Source organism: Neocloeon triangulifer, unplaced genomic scaffold, assembly GCF_031216515.1.
Source record: "Neocloeon triangulifer isolate White Clay Creek 2 clone unplaced genomic scaffold, ASM3121651v1 ptg000003l, whole genome shotgun sequence".
Classification (NCBI taxonomy): Eukaryota; Metazoa; Arthropoda; class Insecta; order Ephemeroptera; family Baetidae; genus Neocloeon; species Neocloeon triangulifer.
Window position 1 is genome coordinate 2,290,545 of NW_026775546.1, and position 17,157 is coordinate 2,307,701.

Below are 17,157 nucleotides of genomic sequence, written 5' to 3' on the forward strand. Positions count from 1 at the left end.
AGCAACCTGGACAACGGAATATAAATAAACTGCAGGTTGCAGATCGGCCAGCATTAATAATTCAAAATTGGCTTCAAAGAGAGTAGTTTTTGCGCAAAATACATAGTTCAACACAATGCTCTGGCGGCCTGGAATGTATTCATGTATCTTGACTTTTCCGCCAATCTGCGATTAAGTTGGAAATTTTGAAAAAAAATATTGTAAGAAAGGGCAGGAAGGGAACTAGCAGATGTCTGGTAAAACGCCAGATATCAAAAGACTAGACTCGGCCTCCGCGGTAAACCCATAACTAACATTATTAGTGTCGCGATTTTTTTTGCAAAGTAGCTATTAAATACATGATGTCAGCGTAAGGCAAAATAAAAAAATTTAATCAATTAGAATTGCAAGCATATTTTTTGTTTTAAAATAATTTAGTGACTGATTGATGTAAAATTAGACAGTTAATGTCTTTATTGACATATAAGTTGCAGAAAATCAGGCAAAAGCTGTTTAATATTTTTGGTGTTTTTAAGCTTTATTCATTTCATTTATAATTTTACAGTGATCATCAACCTACAGATAAGAGATTTCTTTTCTTCTAATTTTGGGCAACTTTTCCTTTTATTTATCAATATGTGAATTGTGAATGTATCACTGAATCGTGCTATACTTGATTATTACTTCTTTATTTAAAAAAAATAATTAATCATAAAATATGTAAAAGTTGAATGTTTAATATTATTTTAAGGACCTCTAAGGATCAACAAATGAAACAAGAATGTATCTAGTACCCTTTGAAACCGGTAAACCTTCGTGGTAATGCGTCAACCTTCCAGGGTGCATCAAAATCCACCCTAGCCGAGTGTCTTGCACGGAGCAATTGTATCTGATAAAGCGGCAACCACCACCCTACGCAGAAAAAAAGAGTAGTTAAAAACTAAATTATCTGAACCAGACAAAAATGCATCTTACTTCGTAGTCAAGCTTAGCATTGTTGAGAGCCAAATTAATGGTGTAAGTGGCCGTGTCATGGTGAGGCCGCAGATAGGCTTGTTCGTCTGGTCGATACCGAACGATGAATTTGTGAGGGCAATGTGGAGTCTAAAAAAATATAATATTATTAAAAAATAAATTCAAAATTTATTCAATCCCTTACATCGACATATCCGGTGAAAACGCTGGAGACCAAGGGTAAAATGTACTCGTCTAGCATTAAGTCCCACATTTCTGCAAGTCCTATATATTCCATATGGATATCTTGCGTCGGAACAGGATCCTGAAGATAATAATAAGTAAATTTATTGTTATTTAAAATTAGAGCTCAATTTACGTTATAGGCTCCGGTGACCCATGAACCGTTAGCTTCTGCCTCCATAATCAATTCTTGGCAAAATCTCGGAGTGAATAAGGGGAACCAGTACACGTCTGGACAGGGCTGAGGAAGAAATTTATTTATATTAATGCGTAATGTGTAATAAAATTATTAGAAAAATACCTGATGCAAGATACGATCAGGTTCCAAATATTTGGCATAGTCTTCGTGCAAATACCGCCGCTCGAAATCCTCTCGATTTTCCAAAATTTGATAAAGCTCGTTGTTGATGTGGGAAATACCAAAGTTGTCCGCATTGACAAGGTGTCCATAGTCAACCATATTGTCCACAAACATAAATATGCCCTGGGGAAAAATTAATCAATTTAATTCATCAAATGAAATTGTTATTTTTTTCTCACCTGATCTCGCAAGGAGGAGGCAAAGGCTTGCTCGGGACTGAACTTCTTGCAGGAATAGTTGACCTCCGACTTTCGTAAAGTGCATCCACGCACCAAGTAGCAGGTGCTCACAAAGGGAACGTTCCAAACTCCTCTGGGGGGTGGTTTGGTTTATTTTATACTAGTTTTTTAAAGAAAAAAAAAATCACGTTTGTGCTAGCGTTCTAAGGAATTGCCACAACCTTTAAATAAATATTTACAAAATGTACAGAGACTGAAACAATAATTTGTGTTAAATTTTCATATTTATTTGGAGTTATGTATATTTTCCTACAAGAAAAATATTCGTTCATTATTCATAATATATTGAAAAAGTAAGTAAAAAAAGGAACTAGGAAATTAATTCGATTTTGTGACATCCAAACTTTAAATCAATTTTCTTTGGCAGTTAGCCTTCTAAAAGCTGAACAGTTAGCAGATATGATTCACATTATTGCACATTAATATCTATTATAAATGACAACAGGCAGGAATATAACTTGATTTAATGACTTTCACACCAAGTTAATTAATCAACGCTAGCTGCTGAGATTCTATTAGTAATTTTGTATGAGTTAAAATTAGAATGGAAGATTTTTAAGCTAGATTTAAATGTTAAATGCAGCAGTTCCGAGCTTTGGCTCGCCAGATTTAGGGGTCCACGAAGGACACCATGATGTATCTAGTGCCTCTGGTGACGTAGAGGCCTTCGTGGTAGTGTGTGAGTCGGCCAGGGTGCATCAGCAACCACCCCTTTCTCGTGTCCAACACGGAGCAGTTGTAGCGAATGAACCGACAGCCACCACCCTAGTAGAGTAAAATATCATTTGTAAATAAAAACAAATTTTTTTCAGATCAAATTGAAAACCTCGTAATCCACTTTGGGAGTGTTCAGGGCTAGGTTGATGGTGTAAGTGGATGAGTCGTGGTGAGGTCTCAAAAACGGCTGCTCATCAGGGCGGTATCGAACCACAAAGTTCATGATTGCTCGAGGTGGCTAAAATTATTTTTCCAAAAATCAAATAAAGAATTTAATATTTTAATTTAATAATTGTCTTTGATTTATGTCCACAGAAAGAGTAAAAAAGAATTTTAAACACATTTCAATTTATATAAAATCATATTTTTTAAGTTTCTTTTTCTGAGAACTAAAATCGGAGTTAGGTTTGTGCTGTCTTTTGCCATTTTTACAAGTGCATACTCAAATATTTTGTCAAAGGGTTTGCACAACAATATCATAAATCATAATACAATATAATATGTTCTGCCTTAAATAGGGCAATCAAATAATTAATAAATACTAACGCAAGCTTGTCCTTTAAAACCACAGGGTGCATTTAAGTAGGAATAGTAGTGCATCTAATTCCCAACTAATCTGTTATTGCCCAACCTCTGAATAACCATCTTTAACATTATGTTCTTACTCCGCCGTAACCCCAGAAAACGTGTTTGCTCAGAGGCCCTATGTACTCCTTCAGGAAAAAGTCCCAAACTTTATCCATGCCAACTTGGCGCATATGAATGTCTCTAGTCGGCACATTTTCGTAACCGCCCGTAATTCTGGGATCCTTTGCAAAACAAAATATAAAAAGAAAATTAAATGGCGGAGCACAAAAACTTTGAAACAAAATGAAAATTGGGACAAAAGACAGCACTGGGTCAGCAAGCAGCTTTCTTTCAACGGTGTCCACCTACATCGTGGGTGTAGCCTAAGAAAACATGTTCCTGCAAAGGTCGAACGAAGACTCGGAGAAACTCCAACCAATGCTGCTCCATGCCAACCTGCTTCATGTGAATGTCCCGAGTGGGAACATTCTCATAACCACCGTCTAATCTTGGATCCTGCAGCCAAAATTAGTTGCAACCAAAGTCGAAGAGACAAAATTTCAAATAAATATATTTATTTGCAAAAAAACATACGCTATTTTTTCCATCAGACCACTGGCCAAAGTTCTCCATTTCAGCGATTAACTCATCACAGTATCTCTCCGTGACGACTGGAAACCAGTAGACATCAGGGCAAGGCTAAAAGTTTGATGAATATGAAATTAAAATATATATTTTTTTTAATTTAAGGCAAACCTGCAAGGCAGTGTGGTTTGGATTAAAGTTGCGAGTGTAGTTTTCATGAATGTAGCGCTGCTCAAAGTCGAATTTGTTGTCAAAGATCTGGTAAAGCTCATTGTGCACATGGGACGTGTCAAAGCTGTCTGCGTTGATCAAGTGGCCGAAATCAATCAAATTGTCGACAAACATGAAAATATCCTGTTCAAAGAAATTAGCAGTTTGAAAGAATAAAAATGAAAAATTTAGGTTTACATTGTGGCGCAGAGATTCGCAGAAAGCCATGTCGGGGTCAACGCCACGGGAACTGGTGTAGGTGGGCCGCAGGTCCTCCTTGGCCAGGATGGCGCCCTTCGCCAGGTAGCAGGCACTAATGAATGGGACATTCCACACTCCTCTGCAAACAGATTGAGCTTTCTAGATAGAAAAAGGCAAGAACCTAAATTGGGAGAGAGAGAACATGTTTGGCCATAACAGTGTAATTATGTTTTCTCGGATTAGATTTTTAAACAAATAATATTTTTAATGACCTTCGATTGAATTAAAAGTTTGTCGTTTTCAGAAAATTAAATTTTCAATTTTGGGATTTTTTTCCAGTTTCTGGTAATAAAATTTATAGACATAGGCGTTTGGTTTTTGCCCCTATCTACTTCTTGAGGCGCGGATCAAAATCAAAATGTACTTTCACTGGATGAAATTGTTAAAATTAAGCCCACTTGAAAAGGACCATTTCCCGAATTTGTTTGCAATAATCATCTAATAAAAATTTGACAGGCGTGATTCACTGGCGGTCTAAATTTGTCCAAGCAGAGGAAACTAAGGACATGATGAGGCGTGATAATGGCCAATAATGAGCCAACCTCTTGGTCGCATGCTGGAGGGGTCGGTCGGCGCTGATCGGCAGGGGGACTCAATTTAGAGAAAAGGGGCCCAATCGACGTGCATACAGAGCTGCGTAGCTCATCGCGAAAGATGCGTCTGGTGGTGCTGATGGTGGTGTTGGCCGCGTACCTGGCGACGGTCGCCGAGGCGGCCAGGGGTGGTGGCAGGGGCAAGGGCGGCGGCCGTGGCCGCCACAGCATGGGCTCGCGGATGCCCATCATGATCCACCGCAATCCGGCCAGCGCCAGTTATTACAACAACAAGGACGTGAGTTTTCAAATAGGTCGACCCCGTTTTTCAATTGTGCTCTTTGTCTTTTCACAATATTTTCAATGAAAGCTTCCATTAAAAAATAATCAATTAAATTTTAATTTATTTAAATAAAAACTTTAATTATTCAAATAAAGAGATTTTTGAAAATAAAATATAATACAAAATTAAGGTAATTTAAAATTTATTTTAAATTAAATGCAGATTTTTTTAGAGAGACAAGTATTTTTAAGAAAAGAAAAGTATCAAAAATTACAAATCAGTTGCCCCATAAAAACAAAATAATTTTTTTTTAAATTTAGCTCTCAAACAAAATTTAATTGTGGTTTGATTCAGACGTCAATAAAAGCTTTAATGCTGGTAATGATAACCAATAAATCATTGGAGAGGTCAAGTTTTAAGCAAATTGATTATTTGTGACGGAAACCACAAGGTAATTTGTTTACAAAGAGTGTAACTAAAATTAAATTTAAATAATCTGACTGGAATGGCTCAATTAAGTTGCCCCATCCCTTCCCTGATGGATTACTTTTGCATCTAGAACAATTATTTTAGCTTTATTGTAATGCACTTTAACCTAATTATAATTTTTAATCCACTTTAAATTTTCAGAAATTAAACCTTTCTTTTAACAACCTTTGAAATTTTGAATTTTTAGGGTGCTTCGATAGTAAAATCGTCCCATTTTGAGTTGGACTACATGCTAGGTCGGAAAATCACCTTTTTCTGCATGGCCAAAGGTTTACCGCGGCCCCATATTACCTGGTTCAAAGACGGAATCGAATTGTACGCCCACAAATTTTTTCAAGTGAGTTTTTGCTTTAAAACAAATTATTGAAATAAATATTCCATTTGAAAAATTCTCTAAATTGATTGTGTAGGTTCACGAGTGGCCGATAGGCGAGGACACAATAAAGTCGAAAATGGAAATAGACCCGACAACGCAGAAGGACGCCGGTTACTACGAGTGTCAGGCGGACAATCAGTACGCCATTGACCGCCGAGGGTTCAGAACGGACTACGTCATTTACAACAGTTAATCGTGGGGCGACTGGTGGATTCTTTTTGTACAATTCAGGGCTATTATTATATACAGTTTGGTCCCGTTTTTTTATATAAAAATGTTAAGGAAATAAATAAAATTTGAGTTTTCAAATAAAGAAATAAATTTAAGAATTTCATTGATATTTTAGATAGTCAGGAATGTGATATACTCAATACATAAAAATATTAATTTAAAATTGTAATTAATTGAAAGATAAAAAAACAATGGCAAAATAAATTTGAGATAAAAAAATAAAACGTCTCAAATGAGATATTCAAAACGATTAACAAAAACAATGTGTGCATAAATATTCGATTTTGTTTTTTTAATTTTTAGAACATTGCTTTCTTAACCAAACTGATGGAGTTGATGCACTATCAAAGGGTTTGCCTTATGGAAAACAAGATTTTTTTTATAACCTTTTCATACAAATCTAATTGTAAGCTTTACATCTACCAGTAGGTTAATTCCTGAAAGTTTGATCGCGAACAATAATTGCAACAAACTGATTATGAGGTTGAGTCAGGATTAGAAAAAGTTATTGAATTAATATTTTTCTACCAAAAGAGCCAGTTTATAAATATGCTTTTCTGAAATAATAAAATTGTATGACATTTTATCCTAGTCGTGAAGAGCGGTGAACGAAGTTGCAACGCGTCATGCGGCTCTATTTATCCCAATTTCGCCACTCTGTACTAGCAGACCTGACTTGTTAGCAATTGCAGAGGGAAGGAAGGGCACCCATGGGACAAGTGGGGAGGGTCAGAAGTATATATCAGCTAATTTGTCAGCGATACCATCTCACAATCAGTTAGCGCGACACAGGCCACCATGAACTACAACTGGTTTGGCGTCGCCTTCGTCATCCTGGCAGTCACCATTACAGGTAAGATTCCAATTTTGAAATTTATTTTCTCTCTTCTTACTTTAAATGACTTGTTGCGAGAGATTAAATGAATTGAATTAATTTATTTTCCTCGTATGTAACAGTATTTAAGAATGAAATTTTTTAACTCATATAAGTAAATGATTATCTTTGTCAAGGATGGATGAAGTTTATAAATAAAAATTATGCAGATGGTGAAGCTAGGAAAGGTCGAGGGAGAACTCGAGCTAAGAGCAGGGTAATTGGAATGCCCATCACCGGCAAATACCGAGATCCAGAGTCTGACTTGTACTACAACAATAACGATGCAAGTTACTAAGCCTTTTGCCAAACTCTCCCTTAAATTTCCATAATCCACAGGGAGCAAAAATTACTTTGGCTTCCCATTTTGATTATGAATATGTGCTCGGGCACAAAATTGTTTTTGTCTGCATTGCCAAAGGAAAACCAAGGCCGCAGATCACTTGGTACAAAGACGGCGTCGAGCTGTACGCCCATTCATTTTTCCACGTGAGTAATATTTTATTACGTAATCTATGTAAATACTGAAATTATAAATAAAAACCAGGTCCACGAGTGGAAAATCGACAAGGACAAAATGAAGTCCAAGTTGGAAATCGATCCGGCCACGCAGATGGACGCCGGCATCTACGAATGCAACGCCGACAACATGTTCTCGATTGACAGGCGCAGTTTCAAAACAGACTTCAGCATAATCTTTGACTAGATTTGCAAGGGGCAATCCTTTAGCAACAGCACACGCGTATTATGCACTCATGTATCACAGCAATGAAAGATATAAAACAGCGAATCCATTCATTTAACTACTCTCTTCCTGCCCAGCCCGCATTGCAAAAGTACAACCGACGCTTCGCTCAAGTACCGCTGCTCCTTTTTTCAATAAATATTGAATTTATCTTCAACTCTGAAAACTTTGTGCATTTTAAATCAGTTCTAAACTAATTTGTGCCATAGAAAAATATTATTCCGCTAATTAAAAAAAAAATCTTGAGGAATTTCAATTCACCCTTCAAGGTCAATCAACTTGAGGGGCCCGGACACCCATAAGCACTCTATTCTATTAACGACTATAGCCTTGGCCCATGTGTTACGTAACAACAATGTACTACAAAAGCAATGTGCAAATTTATCATTTTCATTTCAACTCACTTGCGCTCGCCTTCAACGATTTGCAGATAATCGGCCGACCGTGCGTAATAGCCGTCCGAGTTCAGGGCCCCCCAGAAGTTGGACCAAGCTTTGCCTGGTCTGGTCAGAAGAGGAGCAATCACTGGCCTGCAATTATTTATAAATAATACAAGCTAAAAAAATAATAAAAGGAAATTACTTATTCTGCTGGATGAGATTTTTCAGGGTATCTTTGTTGTCCAAATGGGCAATGGAATCAACCACAAAGAGATAATCACAGTTGATGTCAACGCAGTGAGATCTGTTGGAAATCGGAATAAATAACTACTTAAAAAATCGCACTGAATTTAATTACATGGCTTTGTTTCTGCCCGCTTCTTCAGCAACCTCTTCGATGTGTGGAACAAATTCAACACTCTGGTATTCGGATTTGTATTTTGAAACAAATTCTTCTAGCTGCTTCCCATGATACTCAGCCTAAGTTATTAAATTATTATTAATTTAATTAAAAACTTTTTTAAATTTTACTCTATTGTGGATGAAAATGTGCAGAGATGACTTTGGATAGTCCAGGGCTACAATTTTGTTAAGGAACTCCTCCAAGAATGGTGTTGCTTGCTGGACGAAAACTCCCACCAACACAGACGGCCATTTAGATTTCTAAATTGTTGTGAAAATTAATCTTTTTCTTATTGAATTTGAACTTATCAATATTTTTAAGCAAACATTTTAATTAATTTAAATTTTGTAAACTTAAGTTTGGCCAACCTCTTCAGGAAGTTCCTTCAAATTAGATTCACATGTTGTACAGCCTGTATTTGGAGACCAGCTTTTGGCCAGGTAGTTACCCAGTGTGTTCAGGGCCTGCTTGGCCGGCCCGTTTCCGTGGATGATCAGAGGTTTCGTCCTATAGGCCACATTGTTAATCAGGGCACCATCCTCGGTAAACTCCAATTCGATATCAGCTGTAATAAAAAAAAATACAATTGGAGACTTTTTCAAGAAATTATATTATAAACACTGACCGACAGCGCCATTCAAATTTTGGAAAATTTCTCCCTTGTGGTCCAGTTTCATTTTGAGAGCGGCTCGAACGTCTTCGTCCAAAAACCGTTCGGTGTAAAAAAGTTGGTCGTCATCTTTTGCCGAACCCTTCCAAGTTGCCACAAGTTGGTACATCTCAGGTGCATAACCAATGAAACCTGTTTAGATTTTGTTAGAATTTTATTAATTTAATAATTTTTTTTTATACCTCCAGAATTAAGGAAGCGTTTTCCCTGAAGAACATTCGGGTATTTGACAGAGAGACTTTTATCAGGCCAGCAGAAACCTTCGGCTGAGAACAAAATTCGGGCCCCACTTTTTTCAAACTGCTTCACAATTTTGTTGACAGTGGCCAAGAAAATCACGTCGTAGCTAGATTTAAACAAATTATGTGAATTTTCAAAAACTTTTATTATATTATTACCTGTCAGTAAAGAGGATGACTTTGTTGTGTTTGTCCTTGTACTTGGCGAGTTCCTCTTTGAGGAGCTCAACTTTTTGACCACCACCAGCAAAGTGCATGTCTCCACCGGCCCATTGTTCGCCTTTGCCCAAGACGGTCACAGGGATGTCGTAAATCTCGGCCGAGTGGAGGAAGCGTTTGAATCCGTCAGTCTCGTCAGTGGCCACAGTGAGGGCCAAAAAGTCTGCAAAAGATTTTCAAAATCAGATTAAAAAATTTATTTATTAACAAAAACTTTCAATTTTAATATGAAGATTAAATTAAATTTATTAGTAAAAATAATCAAAATATAAGCTTTTTAAAAATCGAAGCTTAAAATTTAATTTATTTCGCTTTCATTTTTCATCAAATTATTTCTGCTGTGGAATTATCTAGTTTTAAAATTTTTCAGTTTGTTCGAAAGAGCGATAATTTGTTATTGGTTCAAGTTGGGGGCGTTGTGTGGCTTCAGATGATGAGAGCGGATGCTGCGTTGGAAGCAGCAGCGGCGAGATCAAGGCAAGACGACATTACCCACACCCTCCCTTACACGTCGACCAGCATCTCGAAAGAATTGAAATTCGTCCGATTTTAAAATAAAAACAGTTTATTTCGATAAAAATTCCAAATCCATCACTTTTTAATAAAAAATACATAATCACATTTTTTACTAATTCTGATATCAATTTGAATCTATTTTCTATTTTTCAAGAAAAATACGAACCATGGCTGTTTTTGTGCGTTTCTTGACTAGTCTCGCTCACATTTGCCAATAACGAGAGAATCACTGGCAAAACTATGGCACCGGAGAACTTTCCCATCGTGCTGAACGCAACTCGGAATGCTCAAATCGCTAATTTTGGCGAAACGGAACTTTCCGTTCGATTAAGTAAAGGGCGCCTCTGCTTCCAAACTCGCGGAATGGTGAAAAAATCACCGCATTTCACGCGGAATAAAAGTGCAATCGCACGAGGAGCTTGTTGAACGTGCGACTCGCTAAGTTGGGTCGGATTTCAAGCCTGGGAAAGACGCTGAAGTCGCGAAATTTTACGGAATCGCGAGGATTGCGAGGAGAATTATTTGAAGTTTGCTCCGGAGCAGTTTGTTTACATCTGGCGGTGGCAGCACGTGCGCCCTGCCTTGACCTTGGGGGGAGAAGGGGGCACAAATAGCAAGCAGCGCATGAAAGGCATGGCCAATGTGTAAAATCCAATAAAATCTCTCATCTTATATTTTTGATTCAATTTAATTTGTTTGGACCTGAAATGAAGTTTCGTGTGTTGTTATTTTGACCGAAGTATAGAAATTCTTTGAAAAAAAAGAACAAAAATACTGTAAAAATTGAAACTAATTCTTCAAAATAAAAAAAAATATAATAATAATAATAATAAATAAAATAAAATTCCGAATTATACCGTATATTATTTAAATTTATTCTTCTCAGACGATAAAAAAATTTCATTACTTACTCAAAAAAAGGTAATAGAAATTTGCTGCAGATTTTTCTGTGAAAAAAAGTTCTTTAATGATTATATTTTTTTCATTTGTATGATATTTAAAAAAGGCTTGAGTTATTTTTTAAATTGTCTGATTCAGTCTGATTGTTGATTTTTTCTTATTTTTAAAAATAACTTTGCTTTTAGGGGGAAAAATAAACTGAAAAAGGAATAATAAAGAAAAATAAATGAACAAATACATTATTTAAGTACCAAACGCAGCTACTTTCTGTCCATAATTATGTGCTCATAATTTTTTTATCATCATCACGACTGAACTCTCATCTTTATCGAAAATTATCACCAAAAAGTCTAAGTGTGCGTCTCAATTTGCCTGAATTTACAATTTGTTTTGAATTACTATTTCAAGTAAAATTAAAATTTTATAATCTGCATGCTCTAAATATAAGATATTTAATTACTTAGTAAAAAGTAAAACCCACTAAATTTGAGCGCTCAAATGCAGTTCAATGATGAAATTCCGCGGATTTTTATCTCCTTGCCTCTCATATATGCAGCACGGAACAATGAAACTGCTAGGGAAAGTAGTTGGGGCCGGCCGTGTTATTTGCACAAGTGCCGCAATATCCTCTGAGGTAAAGCATAATTTGTTTATAAACCAAATTTTTGCATTAATTTTTAGAACGTTGTAATTTTTAAACTTAAGTAACTGCACATTGTAGAGACAAGAAAGGAGCTTTTTCGCTCCGTGCTCCGTTTGACAAGAAAAAAAATCAGATGTGCCAGTCGATCGAACTCCTGTAGCGCGCCTCCGTACACGTTTTCTGATTTCATGCGTTTTTTGTCAGCTCAATGGATTTTCTGCTCGAATAACTATCAGTGTCGTCACACCGATTTTCTGACTTGTCTACGTGACAAAGAGAGAGAGAAAGAGGGGTATTGAACTTAATCAAAGTTTACAAAAAGGAAGTCCTCAAAAAAGAGATAATGTAAATATAATGGCAAAGCTTTTTAATTTTCATTAAAAAATTTGAAACGCTTACCTTTTTCTATTTCCTTTGTATTCAACACATCCCCGACTAAAATAGATTTGGCATCTCCTGAGCAGTCTTGAGAATCAGAACTGCAAGTCCCGTCAGCTAAAAATAATTTTGTTAACATTTCAATTTTTAACAAACTTGAATAATTATTCTCAAAACTGGAAAAAATTAATTTGCTAAGAGTAAAATGTTAAAAATGGTCGAGATTAATATCAATTTAAAATACTGTGTTATATTTTTAATTAATACTAAATAATTTTGAATTAAAAATACAAACCAGTGCAGTGATGAAGAAATTGCGTCAAGGCAATTAACAAAGCGAAAATTGCCCTGCACATGATAAATCTCAGCAGCACCTCTCCTCTGCTTCGGACGACGGCACCTGATGAACTGCAGGTTGCAGAGGTGGAAAACTAGGATTTCGTCTTGGGAGGACGCGATAACGGGGCGGCGGAGATCTGCTCAAAGCTATTTATCAGGCCGTGACTCTCTTTATACTTTGGTTATACTTGGCGCAGCCAGGCACTCGCGTGGTGTACGTGTCAATTGGAAGGCACTCAATAGGTAAACGTCGTTTTTCAAAAGAATAATTTAATTCAATATTATGCTCTTTTATAATTTAATCGTGAGAATATTTCTGCTGAAAGTGAATCTCCTGCGCATGCAGTCATTAAATAAAGCGTCGGCGTCATAGTTTTGAGATGAATTTTATTTAAATCTTTTATTAAAAAAGCTTATGAATTCCATAAAAGGGATTTACTGACATAAAATTTTGTTGTAAAAATACTAAAAATCTAAAATATGATCAAGAGTCTGATTATTTTAAAATTGTGATTAATATTAATTTTACAATCATTATTTTATTATTGTATTATTTTTAGATTTAAAAATGTGGTATTTATTTCAGTTCTATGGCCTCTTGGCCGTTTTCCACAGCAGTGGATACGGTGGCATCTCCGATAGCATTTGATCTCTTTATCCAAATTGTGTCATTGTAGTATTTTGAGTTGGCGATTCTCAGCATTGTAGATTTGTAAGAGTAGTAATAAATTACTGAACCTGATGAAGAAGTGAATTAAATTAATGATATTTTGATATACATGATAAAAATATTTTATATTTACAAAATCTGTGCGTGGCATAAAGAGGAAGTCTTGCCGAGGGCCATCGTTGGTCAACTGTGATCAAACTCCTCGAGAGAGGTTCTTCTTCAGACCAGTCATCAGAGCTGGTAGACTCTTGAAGGGTTACCCAGTGCAGTGCGACGCTCAGTATCAGGTACAAGGTTGAGATGAAAATGCTTGAACCAAACTCCTTTGTAACGTCAGACAACAAACCAGCCTAAGAAAAGATTGCATAAATATTTATTATTTAATTAAATTAATTTTTATTTTACCTGAAAGAGGAATGTGGAAAAAAAGCTGAGAAAAATTAGAATAATTGCAAAAACCAGGGCCATATCCTGCAATCTGAAATGTTTTCCGAAACGGTTATTGCCAGCTTGTCTGAATTTTGCAAGTTTTTCTCTTACATGAAAACGACCAGGGCCACGATTGTGTCGGTCAGAGTCAGGTCGGAGAATGCATTTATGCACATGTCAAGCACGAGCAGCATGCTCTGCACCGTGATTAACGTCACATACCGCGAGACGGAGAGTTTCATTGGCGAAAATCGATGAAAAGCGTGTGAACGACAGAGGCCACGCGGCCGACTGCGGAAGAATTTCGCGGTCAACTTTGGCGCCGCGAGCAGGCCGGCCGCCGATCGTCAATTGTTCGACCCTTCGCAGATTTTCATCGGGAAAAATGGCCGCCCGCTTTATACGTTTAGGAAATTCTTTGAAGCTCTACACCAACAAGACCAGCTTGGTGAAGGTAAAAATTCATTGTTTGTCACGTCTGTTAGATTTTGAACTTTTAAATTTTTGGGATTTTCCGAGAATTTGCCGTCAAGGAACCCGAATTCGTCCGCCCCAAAAGTTACCTCAACAACCCCATTGATCGTGCAGAAAAAGCAGATTTTCCTTTATTTTGACCTCTAACTGACCAGCAATGTTGAAATTTTGCTAAAAATTTAAGATTTGTGTCAAAATTATCAAAATTTTCTCAAAAGCTGTTTAAATTTTTTTCCTTTTTTGTTTTGTCAGAGTCGAAAAATGAAAAATTCTTGCCGGTTTTTCATTTATTTTGTCTTTCTTTTTCAGCATGCTTCGTCGGCATCGGCTGTGAAACAAAAGTTAGTCAATTTGCCACCGACCCAGTTGACGCAGCTGGACAATGGCATGCGAGTGGCGTCCGAGGACAGTGGCCTTCCCACTGCCACCGTCGGCATCTGGATCGACTCGGGCTCCAGATATGAAACGGACAAGAACAACGGAGTGGCCCATTTCCTAGAGCACATGGCCTTCAAGGTATGACATTTAAAACTAAATTTTTAATTTCAAAACTAATTACGTAAGTGACAGGGCACTGCCAAGAGGTCTCAGACCGACCTCGAACTTGAGGTTGAGAACATGGGTGCCCACCTGAATGCGTACACCTCCAGGGAACAGACCGTTTTCTATGCAAAGTGTCTCTCAGCCGATGTTCCGAAAGCCGTGGAAATTCTGGCCGACATCATTCAGAATTCAAAGCTGGGCGAGCAGGAGATTGAACGGGAGCGTGGTGTCATTTTGAGGTATAATTTCAAAAGTTAATAAGTAAAGAACAATTAAAGAAAATTTTCTGTCCAGGGAGATGCAAGAGGTAGAGACAAACCTGCAGGAGGTCGTGTTTGATCATTTGCACGCCACTGCCTACCAGGGAACCGCCTTGGGCCGCACTATTTTGGGCCCCACCCAGAACATCAAGTACAATATTTTCTTAAAACTGCTAAATCTTAATTAGATCTAAAAGTGATGAATCAAAAATGCAACTCTGACACCTCTTAACTGAATTTTTTGTTGTTGAGAACTGCTTAACATAAATAACTGATAGAAAATACATAAAAATATGAAGTTTTGTAAGTTTGCATTATTTTTTTAACGCAAGTTTTAAATTTTCAGGAGCATCACCCGTACCGATCTCGCCGATTTTGTCAACACCCATTACAGGAGTCCCCGAATGGTGCTTGCCGGTGCTGGTGGTGTCAGCCACAACGAGTTAGTCAAGCTGGCCGAGAAGCACTTCCCCTCCAGCAATAGAGGCGCCGAGTCTATCGAGATCCCAGTCGTCCCCAACTGCAGATTCACTGGTCTTGAAATAACTTCCCAAAGGAAAAAAATTTTATCCAAAACTTCTATTCTGTTTGCAGGCTCTGAGATCAGAGTGCGTGACGATTCAATGCCACTGGCGCACATTGCGGTTGCCGTTGAGTCATGCGGATGGGCAAACCCTGACAGTATTCCCCTCATGGTTGCTAACACCATCATTGGAGCTTGGGACCGTTCTCAGGTATAAATTTAGTTTTGTGAAGAAATTTAATTGTGTGTTAAACTGAAAGCTTAAATAATTTTTTGCCAAGCTTGTCATAATTTTAATTAATGAATTGTAAATAAATTTACTTAAAAAAAAGCCTTTGAAATTAGGCTAAAAAGCCCAGTTCAAGTGTTTAAAAAAAATAGATATTTGAAATTATCTCATATCTAATCTCTTCATTTTTTTACATATTAAATTAAAAAAAAAGAAAACTGCTAGAAATTGACCAGTATCGCATGAAAAGCTAATTTTCAAATAAAAATGATTTGATTTGGAATTTCTATGATTTCAGGGTGCTGGAACTGCACACGCCTCGCCCTTGGCCAAGGCCTCTGCCGAGTCCAACCTGTGCCACTCGTTCCAGTCCTTCAACACCAGCTACAAGGACACCGGCCTGTGGGGAATCTACTATGTATGCGACCCGATGAGCTGCGAGGACATGCTGTTCAACGTGCAATCACAGTGGATGCACCTCTGCAACTCTGTGACCGACGGTGAGGTCGCCAGGGGCAAGAACTTGCTCAAGACCAACCTGCTCCTGCAGCTGGATGGCACCACCCCCGTGTGCGAGGACGTCGGCCGCCAACTGCTTACCTACGGCCGCCGCATTCCAGTTCACGAGTTGGAAGCCAGAATTGAAGTAAGATTTTTATAATAAATCCAAATTTAAGAACAATTTTAATGATGAATTAAAAAGGCAACTGACACCTCTTGTCTGAAATAACTGTGTTGAGTTTTGCTACAAAAACTTTCTGATTTTTTTTTTATGAAATAAATAAATTTAATTGATTTTTGGAGGCTTTATATTTATTTTTAATTTTTTTTCCAGTCTATCACTGCCCAACAAGTCCGTGACATTTGCATGAAGTACATCTATGACAGATGTCCCGCAGTGGCCGCCGTTGGACCCGTAGAAAACCTGCCCGACTACGTTAGAATTCGCAACTCCATGTACTGGCTTAGGATCTAAACCACCCTCTTTGAATTCTTTTATTTCGAACCAAATCCGCTCCATCAATTTCGATTTGCAGCCACCATATCACCAGAAACGTGTCCTGGCTCTCCTTTGTTAATGTTATTTGTAGAGTTGATTCAAAGTTCGGTGGCTTCGTGGAATCCCAAGTACAACACAGTCAGAATGCTGGCATTTATTCAGTTGGGGATTTCACGAGGAAATCGAAACTGACTGAGCGGACGTTTATTTCATATTGTAAAAACAAAGATAGACTAAAGAAAAGAACCACCCAACAGCAGCAGGTGTAATTAATTCTGGACACAATAAAAGAAGTTACATGTTGTAAAAATTTAGTTTTATCTTTTCAGAAATAATTCAATAATAATTGATACCATTATGTTTTCCATTCTTTTGACAATCACAATTTACAAAAATTCTGGAAAATAATTAATTTTTTACTATTGAGATAAAAAAAATTATATCGAAAAGATAGAAAAGCATATCAAAGCCACCAAAACATGTTACAAACTTAAAAATATATATCTATTTATTTACCAAATGTGTTAAAAGTATCCTCCCAAAATTACTTAAAATGCCACTTAAAAAAATCTCATTTTAATTTTATTCAAGTTCAAATCAAGGGCTTTAGTAAATTAATATTATTGTTGACTGCTAGATTTTTTTTCAACTAAACACTTTTTTACATACACATGTTAACAGCTTAATTCCAGTGG

At 37.0% G+C, this 17,157-nt stretch overlaps 6 protein-coding genes across 6 annotated transcripts; 3 read left to right on the top strand and 3 right to left on the bottom strand.

The window, feature by feature from the left end:
* Positions 1 to 510: 510 nt before the first annotated feature.
* On the bottom strand, positions 511 to 1,854 carry LOC132192625 (procollagen-lysine,2-oxoglutarate 5-dioxygenase 1-like). Its single transcript, XM_059612664.1, has 6 exons — positions 1,717 to 1,854; positions 1,478 to 1,660; positions 1,313 to 1,417; positions 1,139 to 1,258; positions 955 to 1,083; positions 511 to 891 (listed from the first exon to the last, which is right to left on the bottom strand). The coding sequence occupies exons 2-6, from the start codon at positions 1,649 to 1,651 to the stop codon at positions 736 to 738; spliced, it is 684 nt and encodes a 227-aa protein (XP_059468647.1). The 5' UTR covers positions 1,652 to 1,660; positions 1,717 to 1,854; the 3' UTR covers positions 511 to 735.
* Positions 1,855 to 1,981: 127 nt separating this feature from the next.
* On the bottom strand, positions 1,982 to 10,627 carry LOC132192624 (multifunctional procollagen lysine hydroxylase and glycosyltransferase LH3). The gene is made up of 15 exons (XM_059612662.1): positions 10,241 to 10,627; positions 9,499 to 9,721; positions 9,283 to 9,446; positions 9,056 to 9,232; positions 8,799 to 8,995; positions 8,559 to 8,690; positions 8,386 to 8,507; positions 8,230 to 8,331; positions 8,052 to 8,177; positions 4,054 to 4,195; positions 3,817 to 3,999; positions 3,655 to 3,759; positions 3,430 to 3,576; positions 2,603 to 2,731; positions 1,982 to 2,541 (listed from the first exon to the last, which is right to left on the bottom strand). Exons 1-15 carry the CDS (start codon positions 10,335 to 10,337, stop codon positions 2,386 to 2,388), a joined length of 2,202 nt encoding a protein of 733 aa, XP_059468645.1. The 5' UTR covers positions 10,338 to 10,627; the 3' UTR covers positions 1,982 to 2,385.
* LOC132192626 (immunoglobulin domain-containing protein oig-4-like) lies at positions 4,731 to 6,112 on the top strand. The gene is made up of 3 exons (XM_059612665.1): positions 4,731 to 4,947; positions 5,609 to 5,758; positions 5,832 to 6,112. Exons 1-3 carry the CDS (start codon positions 4,771 to 4,773, stop codon positions 5,988 to 5,990), a joined length of 486 nt encoding a protein of 161 aa, XP_059468648.1. The 5' UTR covers positions 4,731 to 4,770; the 3' UTR covers positions 5,991 to 6,112.
* Positions 6,781 to 8,160, top strand: LOC132192627 (immunoglobulin domain-containing protein oig-4-like). The gene is made up of 4 exons (XM_059612666.1): positions 6,781 to 6,881; positions 7,073 to 7,192; positions 7,246 to 7,391; positions 7,450 to 8,160. The coding sequence occupies exons 1-4, from the start codon at positions 6,827 to 6,829 to the stop codon at positions 7,606 to 7,608; spliced, it is 480 nt and encodes a 159-aa protein (XP_059468649.1). The 5' UTR covers positions 6,781 to 6,826; the 3' UTR covers positions 7,609 to 8,160.
* Positions 10,628 to 12,770: 2,143 nt separating the features above from the next.
* On the bottom strand, positions 12,771 to 14,024 carry LOC132192850 (transmembrane protein 138-like). Its single transcript, XM_059613025.1, has 4 exons — positions 13,545 to 14,024; positions 13,410 to 13,482; positions 13,138 to 13,354; positions 12,771 to 13,072 (listed from the first exon to the last, which is right to left on the bottom strand). Exons 1-4 carry the CDS (start codon positions 13,673 to 13,675, stop codon positions 12,912 to 12,914), a joined length of 582 nt encoding a protein of 193 aa, XP_059469008.1. The 5' UTR covers positions 13,676 to 14,024; the 3' UTR covers positions 12,771 to 12,911.
* Positions 13,729 to 16,772, top strand: LOC132192848 (mitochondrial-processing peptidase subunit beta). The gene is made up of 8 exons (XM_059613024.1): positions 13,729 to 13,887; positions 14,217 to 14,423; positions 14,478 to 14,689; positions 14,745 to 14,861; positions 15,057 to 15,244; positions 15,305 to 15,444; positions 15,761 to 16,108; positions 16,298 to 16,772. Exons 1-8 carry the CDS (start codon positions 13,819 to 13,821, stop codon positions 16,436 to 16,438), a joined length of 1,422 nt encoding a protein of 473 aa, XP_059469007.1. The 5' UTR covers positions 13,729 to 13,818; the 3' UTR covers positions 16,439 to 16,772.
* The last annotated feature ends 385 nt before the right edge of the window (positions 16,773 to 17,157 follow it).